Consider the following 15605-nt stretch of genomic DNA (forward strand, 5'->3'; position numbering starts at 1 on the left):
GTCTGACGTAACATCTCACGTCAGACCCTCTTAACCGAGCGTGATAGCGCTTGTGTTGATGTCGGCCGCTGCTACCCGGTCCATTTGGTAACATATCGGGACCAAACTTCAAGCCCCAAGATGTTTTTGTCTGCTGCTGTTCGCTCTGCAGTTTCGCAGACGGTATGTTTGTGATATTCTTTATGGTTCTGGGTTGAAGTATGTGTGCCATTTTTAATAATTTGTAGAGAAATTGCTGTGACTCCTCACAAGGGCAAGCAGGGAAGGCCGCTAAGCTAGCGTTGGGTTGAGTAACGTTAGCATGCTAGGTACTTTAGCTTTCTGCTGTCAGACGTTTACAAGGTGATATTTGGACAAAATTACCAATGCAAAGGAAATGTTACCCGACACGAGCAATTGCATATTAGAATTGACTTAATTATTCTGATAAATCACGTTTATTTTAGACATAACAACAAAATGTGAGCTAGATTCAGAACACGTAACTCACTCAATGTTGTAGTTGGTTATGTATGTGTGTGCTGATACTGCAGTTGTACAACATAGCAAAGCACTGGTATTATAATCACTGCTAGCACTAACATTTATTTCAGCTATGTGTGATTTATGGCCCTTGGGGGTTGGTTTAAATTAAAATTACATCATGATATTAAGAATTAAGGCAATAAACAAGCTGGTAACAGCCTTATATTCAGTTATACATACCTTATATTTTTCTTAATGAGTGCCACATGAAGATGCACATCATAGTATAACTAATCTACGACCCCTATTACTACAACTGCAAAGTGTTAAATGTGCAGAAACTAGCGCTCAAGTTATGCTTATGTGAGGGTATCACATGTTAAATGTTTTAAGCCTCTTACAGTTAAATAGTTAGACACCACTACAAGAATAGTCTGATTTTTATCCTTTTATTTGACCTCACAATTGTGGTATAGTTAAGTTAGAGAATGTCAAGTGGAAAATGACAAAATTACCAGTTTTTTAAAAGTCTTTTTACCTTCAACATTTCCCAGTCCTTTTAGGTTGTCTGAAGCAAGACAAACCTGCCAAAAGTCTCTCTCTTGGGATGTCAGAGTATGAATTAACATACTGACAAGTGCTTTATCTGTCCTCTTTCTCTCTGTGATTTCAGGCCAGGCAGGTCAGGAGTTTGCATCGGTCTGCTGTGCGCGCTGGAGCTGGTGGCATCTTTGTGGTGAGCTTCATTTTCTTTGACAATGTCTAGAGATGTGTAGAATAAGTTGAGTACAGACTATCCATCAGTGCTATGGAGTCAGGCAAAATTGTTAAAGGCTTGTTGAAAACCACAAATTGTGTCTCAAAGAATAAGCAGCTACTAGGGTAATTGTAAGTTATTATAAGAACTGATTGTCATGTTGCCTGTGTGCTTCAGCCAGAATCTGTGAGATAAAAGGTCCTAGAATTTGGTGAATGGGACCAGAATATTAGTGGTTTTCAATTCTGTCAAGCAGATTTCATTCTAGCTCTTAAACCAGGGACTACTTGGGATAGCAGTGAATGCACCAAGCCACCAGGGAGAACTGCGATCAACATTGGATGACCACTTAAATAATCAATCGTATTTTTCTTAATAGCGCTTAAAATATTATGAATAATATGCACTATTGCCTAGATCTGAATCACCGTTAATTGTCCTTATTACTGACCTCTGTGGCCTTGTATCAGTGTGGTCAGCCTGCCTGTAACAGATACCATACACCAATGTAATGTAATGTAATGTAATGTGCACCAATACTTTGTATTACGTCACAGCATCAGTACATTGTTTCTTTATTTATTGTTTGAAAATACTTTACTAAGTTAATGCATTTTGAAAGGGTATAAAAAAGATGTAGGACTGGGATTTTAGAAAATGGGCCCGTTTTACTCCAGTGTTCACTCACAATACTGATGTAAAAAAATCTTTCACAACCACAAACTTAAGTCAGTTGAGTTTAAACTTGCATTTACCCATTATTTACATGTGGTCATATCATTTGTATTTGTTTCTAAATAAGTCAGCCAGTAACTGTTTTGTGTGAATGTTGCTGTATGAATGCATAACTCAACAAAATGTTTGTGTTTCCATTTTCGCTGAAAAAAAATCCCAAAGGTGTCAGTTTTCAAAAAGTTCTTAATTTATCCCAGCAGCTGCCTTCAGAGCCTATTAGAGTCACGCTGTGTGACAAAAACATCACATGTGATATTTTCACGTAATGGAAACATGCCATGGTTTCATTGTCCCCTGGTAGTAAAGATGTTTTTGATCTGTGATTGAAGGAAAGTCGGTTCGGCTGAATTGTCTGCAAGCCACTCTTTTTCCATCAGGAATGTTGTATTTGACAATTTAATCTTCAAACACCATTACATTTAATTTTTTTCTTTAACTGCACAAAGGCTATTTGCTGCTCACAAGGGGGCAGTGTGTACAGAAGCAGAAATAATTGTTATCTGTGTTGAGTCTTTTCAACAGTCTGATAGCAGCACCTGTTTTCCCCTGTGGGCTTACATGATAGGTTATTCATATTTTATCAGGTACTATTAGAAACTGCACATGATGCTGTTACTCACATGAAAGCAGTGGTTACATAATAGCAGCTTCATGTTTTGAATCAAGACTTAAAAGTCTGAATAGTTAGAATAGTTATTCATAGATGAAACCTTTGGTATAAACAATGTTAACTGTCCTTTAACACTGTGGTCTTTCTTTTTTAGCACAGAGATACTCCTGACAACAACCCAGACACTCCTTTTGAGTTCACTGAGGAGAACAAAAAGGTAAAGTTAACATCTGAATCGAGCCAGTAAGAATATCTACCAATATTTTCCCACCTGTATTGGCCAGTTCTGATATGAGACTATATAAGTCAAACAAGTTGAGCTTTTCAGACATGCCTATCTTTAGTTTTTTTTTCTTTATTATCATGTTCATGTTCTTCTAATTATTGTTATATTGAATTGCATGGCTGTCTCACTCCCCTTGCAAGCATGCATATGTTTCAAAAGTTACAACTGGACATTTTTCTTTTTAATATCTTAAACTGAACCTTGATATAGGGGTTTCACCCCATATTTTGGTGAAAGGTTATATACCACTGTAGCAGATAGTAAAATAGGAAGAGCTGATCATCATCACCAAGATAAAACAACGATTATTTTGATACATTTAACTTCATATTAATTTTGAAAAGGTACCAGTATCAATTCATTTCTTGTAAATACCTGTATAGTTAATACTTTTGTATGAGCATCGTTTGATATTTTAAATTGGTGTAATTGTTGAGGTAAAGTGGGATACAGTCATTCTTATTCTAAGGAATGCCACATTAGTTAAAATGTCTTTTGTTTTTCTTCCCCTGCAGAGGATCGAGGCGATCATTTCAATGTACCCTATCGGACACAAGCAAGCAGCCACCATCCCAGTGTTGGATGTAGCCCAGAGGCAACATGGATGGCTTCCTATTTCTGCCATGAACAAGGCACAGTGATTCTTCCACAATTTGTTTTACAGCTGTGTAATGCCAATTTGTTGGACCATAAAACACCACGTCTTATGTCATGTAAGGGAACCTCATTATATGTTTTGTAATTGTTTTCATTCAGGTCGCTGAGGTGCTGGAAGTCGCTCCGATGAGAGTGTATGAAGTAGCGACATTCTATACGATGTTTCTGCGTCAGCCCGTGGGAAAATACTTCATTCAGATCTGCACAACAACACCCTGCATGCTCTGCAACTCAGACAGCATCCTGGAGGCCATCCAAAACAAACTGGGTAACAGAGCCATTTTCCATTTTATGGTGGGACACCAGAGAAGAGATGAAAACGCAGATGAAAACAATCTTTTTTTTATTGTGTATATTTGAGATAAACACAGATTGGGAACAAACATGTAAATATACAGTTGTTTCTGCAATTCAAACAACAGCGAGCCGTAGCAGCAAACAAGAATACACATGAGACTGAAATCAAGCCAGACGACTGCTAAGCTACATCAGTCTCTGTAGCGTTTAAAAGAGCACCCTCAGATTTTTGTTCTTTCAATCAAACAGATAGTGAGGTTATACTTTTTGTTATAACTCCCATATAGTGTTACAGCTGTGTAATGTCACGTAATGCTGCTTGAGTTTAAATTATTTGTTGCTTCAGTAACATGTGCAGCTTGTCGGAGGAGATTAGCTAAATAAAAAGCATGTCTTTATTTGTTTTTCCACAGGTATCAAGGTTGGAGAGACTACTCCAGACAAGATGTTCACGCTAATAGAAGTGGAATGCCTGGGTGCCTGTGTGAATGCTCCAATGGTCCAGATCAATGACAACTATTATGTGAGTGTTAGACTACTCTGTGCAGATGGCCTTCTCACCAAACATTATAACTTAATTAACAAAATAACGTTAAAGCCTGAAATGAGTTTTGCAAAGAATGTCTGCAGTGAAAACATCTCTCAGTCCTCTTTAAGGAGTGCTACTTTTTTTCCTCTGGAAGCCAATGCAGGTGTGGTATAGTCTACACTTGTAAGGCTCAGAAACTGAACGGGGCGGAAATGGAAACTGTGACAGGAAAATAATCTTGCATTATTAATAATATGGCTGGAATAACAACGTTGTCTCATCCATGACCTGAGCTCAGAAAAAGATTATGAGCCAGATGTAATATGAAAAGTTTGCTTTTTGCATTTGTGGTTAAACATTATGTGAAACTAATTCTGCAGTCTATTGCCATGGGAGAGTTTGGTTATTGCAAGCTGAGCACAAGTGGATGACCCAATTAAATTAAATGCGACTGAGAAAAGAGGAGTTTTCTGTAACACGTAAAATTGCTGAGGTGTGATCATTAGAGACAGAACAGGTACGGTGAGTATGGTGGTACTGAGTTTAGCATTTTCTGTGATTAATTAGCACTCAAAAATGCATGTAGTATCTGGGTTATCATATTAATTCCATCATCAGTTACACGCATTAGGTTTAATTCAAATTGTACAGTTTGTAAACAGGCATGTGTGAGGTTGTAAACCTGCAAAGACACAGCTTAGGAGCAGTCGAGGCAACACCAGTGTAGCTGCACAGATAGATATATTCCTGCTTAACAGGCGGTCCATTTGTTTTTGCAGAGTCTCATTCAGTCTTTCATACACATTAACATGGTGAATAATGCTGTAATTGAGCTCATTTTTTAAATGCAAGTGGATACGAGTCTTCAGCAGTGATGTAGTTGGGTGTAAAATTACTCTTATCATAACCAGTCCTGCTTTGGTTACCTGGGTTAAAAACAAGTTAAGTTATTTAACACAGTTTTAACCTCTTCAGCGCTTAATAAAGAAAATCATAATGTTATTTTATGAGATGGAGGTGAACTGACAGGGTTCATTATCTTTTGTAGTGCATTAACATTTGGACATTCTGGCTATTACTATGTCTGATTCAGTTTTGAAAGCAAAAAGCATCACAGGGCAATTATTCTGCATGTCCTTTTTCCCCCAACAACACAGTTATTTTGAAAATTTAAAAGATTTATTATCTAGGAAGACAGTTTGACTGAAAAACCTGCTTTAATATGATATCTGGAAAATCATGCTTTTCAGAATTAGCTATAATCATCATAAGCTCCTTGCAATATTGCAAAAGTAGTATTTCAAGTATTGCCTTCCAACCATCTCTGCTCTGTCTTTAGAATTAAATTTAGTAGGGATTAAAAAAAAAGGTGCTCATATAGGTTTCAGGATGTGGAAAACTGGTAAGACTTTAATGATCTAACATGAGACCACTAGTGATGGAAATCAGTGCCCGATTATGCTTTCTTTGCATTTAACCTTTTTCTTTTGCTCATTTTCAGGAGGACCTCACACCTAAGGACATTGAGGAAATTATTGATGAACTTATAGCAGGCAGAGTTCCACCACCTGGGCCCAGGTACATACTGTTCCTGGTCGATTAATTACATAGTTGTATAGATTTTTTTTTTTTTTAAATATTCTCTTTACGCTGATTGCATGTTAAGATTTATTTTCTTTTCCCTTTCCTACAGGAGTGGTCGTTTCTCCTGTGAGCCTGCAGGTGGATTGACTTCTCTGACAGAGCCGCCTCCAGGACCAGGCTTCGGTGTAAGAGCCGACCTGTAGACTTTTTCGGGCCATCATCTGCTTTTATCAAAAGCAACTCGTCGTCCCTGAAGCTGATATTATGCTTTACTCAGACATGTTGTGTAAATAAATTGTTCATATACCTGTGCTCTTGGCGTCATGGTGTCACTTACAGGGTTCTAACAATGACAAGGTAATAAAACTGATTATATATTTTTAATTTGGCTTGTGACCACAACTACAGCTCTTCTAGGCACACTTGACATTAGAGGTTGATAATAGACAAACTAGATATTTTGTAGGCATTTTCTGGCATCGTTATTAATCTGGTGTTTTATAGATTTATTATTCTACCATGTCTTTTCTTGGTTTTAAAGATTTATTGCAGTGATGCTATTTTATGAACTGTACTGTTGCAACAGATCAAAATAACTATACCTAACATGCTGTAACATGTTGCATTTTGTTAAATATCACCAAGATTTACCAGCAAAGAAAAGAGGCCTATGTCGCAGTTTCCAGTGTCAACACTATTTATGTGACAGCTTTTTCTGACAAGCTTATAAAGGGTTTTACTTTACAATCAATTATACAGCATGTACACACACAAATATTTCGAGGAGTCATCTGCATCATCATAAAATGTTTGCATACCCCAAAACAGAAATCATTTTATCCAAACTCGGTCAAAAAAAGGGAAGACATATATCCACATACACATTTCAACCTGCATTTCCCCTCTTGGGAGCAGTAAAGACGTATTTTAGTAAGAATCCCAAACATAATGATGTCAGAAAATCCAAGTCATTTTATCATACATTAGCTTGACTGAATTCATATTATAGATAAGCTTGGTGCTGTTCATTCAAGACTACTACTCTAATGCAACTTTGGACTATCATCTTAGTTTCAAATATGCAATACCATATGTAATAGTCAACAATTAGATGTTCCTGATTGAAACTGTCACAAGTCACAACTACATTGGAGACATTCTGTATTTATGTTTCAATTTAAATTAAGATATTTAAATCCACACACTAAAGAGTTAATTTGTGGATATTAATTGGAGGCTGCAACTTAATATCACAAGTACCTAAAGCCTTTGTAATAAGAGTGCAGTTGCTGGTAACTTAAACCAGCACTTTGACGAGTCAATATGTAGTAATAGCCGTGTTAGATTAATATTAATTCTAATGACTTATTCATGTATTCCAGACATCTTCACAGTCAGTCCGGTCAAGCTATTGTATGGTAAACCCTCTTCAACACACCCCCTTCATACAACTGCTCCTGTCATTTCCATTCCGCCCCGGTGGCGTTTTCGTGTCTAGCCGGTGCCCCTCCCCCACTCCGGTTTCCTCTTGCGACTTTGAAGCCTGCTCTGCAACATATAATATTATGCGCCATGACGCATGCGCGCAACACACCATGATGCAAATGTCACTGCGCAACCAATTCAAAGCTGGCCGATACAATGAGATGGCTAAAAAGGGGCGAATTTCAGCCGTCGGTTTATTCATGAAACTGTACCCAAATGATTTAGCCATGCTCACGGGCAAGAAAAGAGCCGCCATTCCACTGTTAACCTCAGCCGTGATCTTCGAGAAAGTTCCCACTAACCGCAACACAGCAGCGGAAAAGATGACGTCAAGTGCCCGTTACTGTTCTCCCTCTCCATTCCTTTCAGTCCCAAATTCACACGCTAGTAACCCACCAACAGATGTTACACACGCCGCTAGCTGACAAAATGTGACAGCACGGAGAATATTCTTAACATTAAAGGTGCGGATTTACTCACAGCGTCGATAAAACAAAGAGTTAAATCGTTTCCACACATACCCATCTACAGTCTATCCAGCAGACGGAGACCTTATAAGCTCGGTGGGGCTCAAGCGGTCACGTGACGCCCTCGACCAATGGGAACGGCGTTTGCATGTTTTGCTGGGCTTTTCTCGGAGAGGACGGGCGACGAACGGCTGCGATGTTTTCAAAACCAGCGATGAACGTCACACAGCCGTAGGCTACGGTTAACGTCCAATATTTAGGAAATAACTGTTTATATTGCGCAATATTCACATATAGCTGAACCTGAATGAGTCGGTGGGATACGTGTGACCCAGTTTAAAGGTAAGCGGAAAACTAGGTTTGTTGTTTGATTGCCTCGGATCATAAGGGGGTAAAAATCCTAGTTAACGTTAACCATCTGGCTAAGTTCTACAGCGAGCAGGCTAACGCTGAGCTAACGTGAAGTAAACTGCGTGCGAAAATTGAGTGTTATGTGTCTGCGTGGGCTTGGTATAGTTGTGTGCCACGTGCGTTACACACATTGAGTACTTTCTCTTCGCTAACTGGAATTTCACCCGTATCTGCGTCTAATAGCTCGCTGCCTTGTTGAAGCGAGAGAACAGAAAGCTGATAGGAAAATGTCGGGGCGAAGCAGAGCGAGCTGGGTTAGCCCCAGCCAGCCAGCGAGGCTGTGTAGGGCTGGGAACGAGCTTGCTAGCTAGCTAGATTAAGCGCTGGGGAGGGGGAACGTTGTGAGGGCAGTGAAGGGGCTGCAGTGGGCTTTTGTCTCAGGCTGTGCTCTCGTGTTAAATATTTCCATTAAAATATGAAACTTGAATGCTCTTTCTGTTGGCCACAGAGTGACAGGGCACAACACATTTACTAGTGCAACGCATTTCGGGACATAACGTTAATGATACCGTAGCTCGTTATGTTTACTTACCGTAGCCAAGTTGAAGATTTTAGCGCTCAATAACATATTGCTGGCTGTGCATTGAAGGCAAGCACGAGCGACATTTACCGTGAGGTGGGTGGTGTTGTCTGCAATGATCCAGCCAACGCCACCGTTTATTTACACCCAGCGCAGTCGTTGGAATAATAGCTATTATAAATCCAGTGTAAATATATAGTAATGCTTTGCTAATTCATACAAGGAACTAGCATAGCTTGAATTACTAGGAGCTTGCGCCTCCCAGCCAATGACTGTGACATTTTGGGGGTGTGTTGCCTGATACAAAAGCTGCCTGTTTTTAGATGGCTGTCCGTGCAGCGACCGCTCTGAGCCAACAAAACGTCGACCTTACATTTAAAAATACCTAAAGTTAAAGCAAGATTTTGTAAAGACTGCATTTTACACACTTAAATGAACCTTATATTCACTTCCCATACACCATTAGCAGCACCAAATCGTGGTAAAATTGCAACAGCATTTGGCAGTTGTGTATTATATTTCATGTGTTTTGGCAAGGCAAAGGCAAATAAAGCCTAAAATTGTACAACCATGCCAGTATTCCCAAGGATAGGAAGGCAGGGGTAAATTTTAATGTTTTCTTATATTATAATATTTTTTTAAATCTCAGTATTACAGGGTATGTTCCTTTGTGATCACAAGAGAACAGTTTGTCTTTCTGTTGCTGAGCACTGCTTGTGATCACAAAACCATTATGCTCAAGAGAAATGGCTTATGTCAACAATACATCAGAAAACATGCCACGATTGCTGGATGATACATGTTAGTTGTGTTGACATCAAAAATATTTTTCTCATAACCACCAAAAAGCAATAATAAAAACATCTTAACCCATGCTCCTCCCTGATCCTTTGTCAGTTAGAATTTATGCAAAATAAACAATTTAGCAGTCCTTAAAGGCATCATGAGCCACAGAGGTCTTCTTAATATGTCCAATCTTGCACATACCTTAAAATTGGCTTCCAAGTCATCAAAGCCAACCAATGTTTGGCCATTTGCTGTTAAATTCAACTTCTGTATTTGTGTAATTATTTGGCGGTGGCATCAGTCTTAGTTTTTCGTCTTATTAGTCACCACATGCTCTCACAGGGTTTTGCATAAGCTCATTTCAAAAAGCTGTATGGCAGGGTTGTCAAAGTACCACGGAAGACGGAGAGTTTAGCTGGTTTTCAGGTTAAACTGAAAAACTACACTTAGTCATTACAGTCATTGTCACACCTTAAACCAGACAGGAAGAAGTAATCGATAAAATTGACTATGGTAATGTACTTAGTGTTTGAATGACCATCTGTCTTCTTTTAGTTCTCCATGACACATCATGTTTTGGCTTACTGAGGCTATCTAAAGCACAGGATTTGCTACCTGCCACACTTAGTCATCGATGACCAGGAAATGCACAGGAGCTACAATTACAAAGTGCTTTAGAAATAATCGTGTTAATTTTCTATTTATTTATCGTTTCTAAAATTCAACAGCAATTAAGATAGTTGAGGAGAGCAAAGCTTCAAATTATGTTATGACATAGTAATACATATGTGGGTGAGAGTTTGCTGAGTAATCCATTATTCACTGGCTGACTAACATTTGATGTTAGCTGGTGCCTTTTTATATACTGACACCACAACAAACAAAAATGTTGATAGTCACAGCCCAGGCAGTAAAGAGAGACTACAGACTGCTTTTCAGAAATGTATCTAGTTCTTCTCCTATTAGTATAATAGCGTATCAGGTGCTAGCACGGTGTCTCCTGCTAGGGGTTGATGGTCTGCACAGCCAGTTTGTACTGAATTGTATGTGATGGGATTAGCAATCTTTTTGTTTAATGTGCCAGTGTAATCTAATTCTCCCACTTTACCAATGGTTTCTGGATCGCTCTCAGTCAGTATGTTTTTTTTAGTGTCCATGACAAGTTAGTGTGAATATTTCAATTTAACCGCAGTCCCAAAACAAAAAGGACATGAGAATTGATAAAGATCCTGCACTTAGTGTACTTAGCAACCAAGGATGCATCAGATGGTGATTTGGCTGAGAATGAATGAGAAGTCCCACGGTGCTGAAGGTTGTAGTGTGAGAATAGGGTGAGTACAAGACATTTTTATTGCAAGATATCACGCCTTATAAATACTCTGGCATCAGTACCGCAGTACCTTTTTTTTGTTGCGTCAGTGAGGCCAAGGTGTATCCTTTTACTTTCTGCAGTCACTCTGAAATGTTGTGCTTTCTGACACTTAAATCTTTTGCCAGCTTATAGATATTTGATATTGAAACAATGGCGTATGCTTATGTTGTTTTGTGCATAGAAAGGTTGTGTCTCTAAACCTTTAATGTATAAACCTTTGTTGAACTGAAAGCTCTTCAGAATGCAGTGAAATAAATAGCATAGCATTAATTTCCACTTCATTGAGGTATATTTTACTTTGTGGTACAACTAATAGTGTGATACATCTTGCACCCATGTATCGCATTTCTCTCACAGGTCTTAGAAAAATATTTGACGCAGATAAAGCAAACTATAAGTTAGTGACCGACAATGGACTATCATATCAACTATGCTGAACAGAAAAGGCACACTCCTGTTATTGTTTTATAAGTAGGCTGGTTTTATCTAACTGATGAACCCAAAAACAGTAAATCACAACAGTACAATTAATTCCTCATTCTGTAATGGCACTTACTACAAAAATATGTTGAAGAAATTTTTGTTGTTGGTATTAATGGCTATTTTATGTAGTTGGGGGTTTTAGTTTAATATATTGATATCCACTAGGACTGCCACTAACAATTATTTTCATTGTCGACTAATCTGCTGATTATTTCTTCGATTAGTCGACTAATCATTTCATCGAAAAATGTGTTAAAATGTTGAAAAATGTCGGTCTGTCTCGCGCAAACCCCAAAATTACGTCATCTAATGTCTTGTTTCATACTCACGCCAAAGGGTTTTAGTTCACTGTCACGGGAGAGTGTGTAAAGCTGCCAATATCTGAACGTAAGAAGCTGCAGTAAGAGTATTTTGGGGCACTTTTATAGTACTTTTCTATGAAAAATGACTCAAACCGATTAGTCGACTACTAAAATAGTCACCGATTATTTTAATAGTCTATTAGTCATCAATTAGTTGACTAATCGTGGCAGCCCTAATATCCACATAAGTATTAGGGGTGTAAATCACCAGTTTCATCATGATACGATATTATATCGATTCTTTGGACAAAGATATAATATTTTCCGATATTACAAAGTCTGGTACAATACGATTTCGATTCAATACAGTTCAGGAGTCTGTAAGCGATATTAGGCGATATTTAATGCCCATTTAACACAGTCTGTTACAGAAGAAGCTGCCACTCCTCTCTTTTTTACTTTGGCCATAAAACACATAAACAACACATAGATAATAAGTACAGTAAAGTTAACTTTAAACTGACTCCACTGGCACAAATAAAACAGCAACAACATTCAGCTCAGTAGTACCTGTCAAAGTTCAGAGACAAAACAATTGTTTTTTGCTGATCACCCATGATTAGCTTAAGCATGTGTACATTGCATAAATTAGCCTAGTGGCTAGCGGACATTTTTTATCTACTCATAGCTTAACTTTTCTTACTTACTGTTGGTTTAAGTCACTGTATCTCCCAACAGAACAGCTCGGTTGAATTTCAGCCTGCATGCATGTTTTTTCAGCCTAACGTTAAAACAGAGCAGCTAATGTTGCTAAAGCAGGGAGTTAGCGGAGTGAAATGCTCGTCCAGGCAGGTAATGTTATGTTACGTCTCTTGGCTGATTACCATCTGCGTGCCGCTGTTTGACACTGACACAGGCTTTCAAAATAAATGCCTATGCTAAAGATGACGACATGATCGAGGTTTCCGCTTTGCATCAATTATATTGGATCTTTGATCATTAAATCGATATATTGATCCAGATCGATGGATCGTTATGCCCCTAATGACTACCATATGTGGATAAACACTTTAGTAATGAAAACAGAGTAACCAGAAAAATAGAAAGACCTGTATAATTAAACAGTGTAATACAAAAGCAGTACAATAACTGCTACATTGAAATGTCAAGCTTTTGTTTAAACTCTCAGTTTAGTTGTTTAGTTGTAGACATTTCATATGTCAATATGTCAAGATGCACCACTGTATTGTTTACTTTATCAAGTGTCAATGCATATTGCCGCCCCAGACAAGGAGCAAATGAATCATTTTTGCTCTCTGGATTGTATTCTGGTTACTGTGTTAGTTGGAGTCGGTCCAGAATTAACTTTTTTGTCCACCGGCCAAATGGCTGGTGAATGTTTGGATTTTACCAGCCACTCAGTTGATTACCACTGTCATTTTAAGGCTGGTGAGTGAAGCAACTCTACTAGCCACTTGCATATATTACAATCATTTGGCCAGTGGATGGTGCTAATTTTGTCCCTGGTATTGGTACCATGTCTGCTGTCTGGTAAATGCAGGGCTCTAGATTACCTTTTTAATTGGTCACACCCTTTTTTTTTTGTTATCAGCATCTAAAGTGACCCCTCAGTCGACTGAAATTGTCTCAAGTCGAGGAGCCGTTTCTTTGCATTGTACTTCTGGGGATACTTTGGTCCCCAGATTTTGCTGCAAAGTGAGCGCTTTTGATGCTCACGCTTTTGATGCTCACGCTACTATTCGGCACAGGCAGCTGCAGACATGGAGGCAGCTGCCCAGAGGGCCTGGTCAGGCTCTGAGATAACATTATCGTTGAATCTCTGAATATACATATTGAACAGCCAAATCTGATTCGACTGCCATAATTCTGAGTCAGATACAGCCCTAATATATATATATGGCCCTTGCTGGCTGTTGCTGTGGATGAAGGGAAGGCTGAAGAACGGAGGAGAGAGAGAGAGAGAGAACTGACCCACCGGTCTATGTGACCAGCAGTATTAATTTCTTCTCCATTCATCTCCATTCCTTCTCCGCTGTTTTTGTTTAGCATGCATACATGATGTAATGGATGGTCTTTGTGGTTTGAAAGTTGAACATTTCTCAACTCTCTGCAACCAAGAAAAAATGCCAAACATGCAGGCCCAGCGCAGACTCGTGATGCTGCATATGCTGCAAAACATTGCTTTCACAGTATGCGCCTTTGACTGTCATGGCCAACTGACTAATGCCAGTATTAAATATCTGTGCATATCCCATGTGTAGGGTGAATTTAACAGCAGCCAGTGGCCAAATATTGGTTGACCTTGACTAATGACTGTCAATATAACTAGCCATGTGGCTCCCACCACAGAATACAGCCACTTGTGCTGAGAGGGTGCAGTATTCTTTGTCAGAATTGGTGTTGGATATGCTAATTTCCTCTTCCTCATCATTTCTTTAAGGGTTTCCTTGACTGACTCATTTTGGTCTTGTTTTTGCTGCTCCTCCAAAGCTTTTCCTTTCACTATTACCCATCCGTCTTTCTCTCAGATATTAGATTTGTTTTCATTCCTTACTAACAGTGCCTGTGCACAGTTTGTCACATGATTTCACACAGTCTTGACATTTTTTGGTGCAGTTTGGAAATAAAAGCTTTTAGTTTGATGGAAGGATTTGATCTCCCTTCCAACACAAATGCAACTGTTGTCATATATGAATGAGATTGCATAGATGCATGATCAATATGGAATCAAGAATTTGCCAAAACGTGGATGCAGTTTATAAAAATCAGCGTTTTCTTTACCATTATAAGAATTCTCTAGAGCGGCACAGCCTAATTAACAGAAGAAACCTATACTACTATGTTTTAGTGTAATTTTCGGCCATGCTGCTTCTGTCCTCTGCTCTCCGTGTTGGTGTTTCACCATGGGTGGATCTGGGGTTGAGCTCCTCCACACGTATCTGGGCAACTGGCAAATTGATTGAGCCAGTGCTTGAAATATCAAAAAGTAATAACAATTTCCCAGACATTAGTTTGCAAGCGACGCTCTTGTTTAAGTTTATTTCCTTTATTAATCCCCTCTGAGCTCCAGAGGCAGCATCTGATGTGTCTACATCGAGCTAGCCGTCACTCGCATCTCCCTGCTCCCCTATTCTGACCTGTAAATGCATTGAAACAGGTTACGATACAAATGATTATGTCTGCTTTTCAAAATAAGGTCTTAACACAGTGTAAATACATACACGGAAATATGATTAATTGGATTGTATTCACTGACCTACAAAACACATTACCTGCACTCCATATGAACTAAGAAATTCCGCTAAATTGTGAGGGAAATCACGCAATTCCTTGATGTTGGGTTGCTGGAAAAAAAAATCCTGACAGTGAACGTCATTGTTGGACCCTGCAGTCATGTGGAAGAGGTTCTCTGAGATGGCTAATACTGTGTTTACACTGGAGCAGTAAATGCCACGATATGTCAATTGTTGTGCAAGCAATAGCCTGGCAGTTCTGCGCTGGTCAACAGGTGATTTTGCTCCTCATCTCATTCTAATCACATACAAAGCTCTGTCTGCCTGCTTGTTCACGTTTGTGTGTACGCGTATGTGTGCCAGTCTCTCACTCTCTGTTTAGACACTACTGACAACATTTGGAATAAGTAGCAAAGTAACAAGCAGCAGTGATACTAGGCTATTCCAAATAAATATGGTGGATAGGCAGATTTTGAAATTTCATTATGTGTGGGTAAAATAAATAGATTGCCAGTGTATTTTCTTGCCAGATTTGCTCACGGAGAAAACAGACCTGACACTGAGACTATTCTTGCAGATTGTGACCCTTTCTGCTTCCATCGCTT

The 15605-nt window shown here is 38.9% G+C and overlaps 2 protein-coding genes across 3 annotated transcripts in view; both read left to right on the plus strand.

The window, feature by feature from the left end:
• Positions 1–5: 5 nt before the first annotated feature.
• On the plus strand, positions 6–6232 carry ndufv2 (NADH:ubiquinone oxidoreductase core subunit V2). The gene is made up of 8 exons (XM_049597994.1): positions 6–162; positions 1139–1201; positions 2722–2784; positions 3369–3485; positions 3610–3778; positions 4221–4330; positions 5838–5914; positions 6030–6232. Exons 1-8 carry the CDS (start codon positions 121–123, stop codon positions 6121–6123), a joined length of 735 nt encoding a protein of 244 aa, XP_049453951.1. The 5' UTR covers positions 6–120; the 3' UTR covers positions 6124–6232.
• Positions 6233–8039: 1807 nt separating this feature from the next.
• The window catches only part of ankrd12 (ankyrin repeat domain 12), a 48567-nt gene continuing 41001 nt past the window's right edge, over positions 8040–15605 (plus strand). For both annotated transcript variants that reach the window (XM_049597743.1, XM_049597744.1), the window contains exon 1: positions 8040–8214. The gene's annotated coding sequence lies outside the window, so the exon portion shown is untranslated. The remainder of the gene's footprint in view (positions 8215–15605) is intronic.

This window comes from Epinephelus fuscoguttatus, linkage group LG15, assembly GCF_011397635.1.
Source record: "Epinephelus fuscoguttatus linkage group LG15, E.fuscoguttatus.final_Chr_v1".
NCBI classification, from domain to species: domain Eukaryota; kingdom Metazoa; phylum Chordata; class Actinopteri; order Perciformes; family Serranidae; genus Epinephelus; species Epinephelus fuscoguttatus.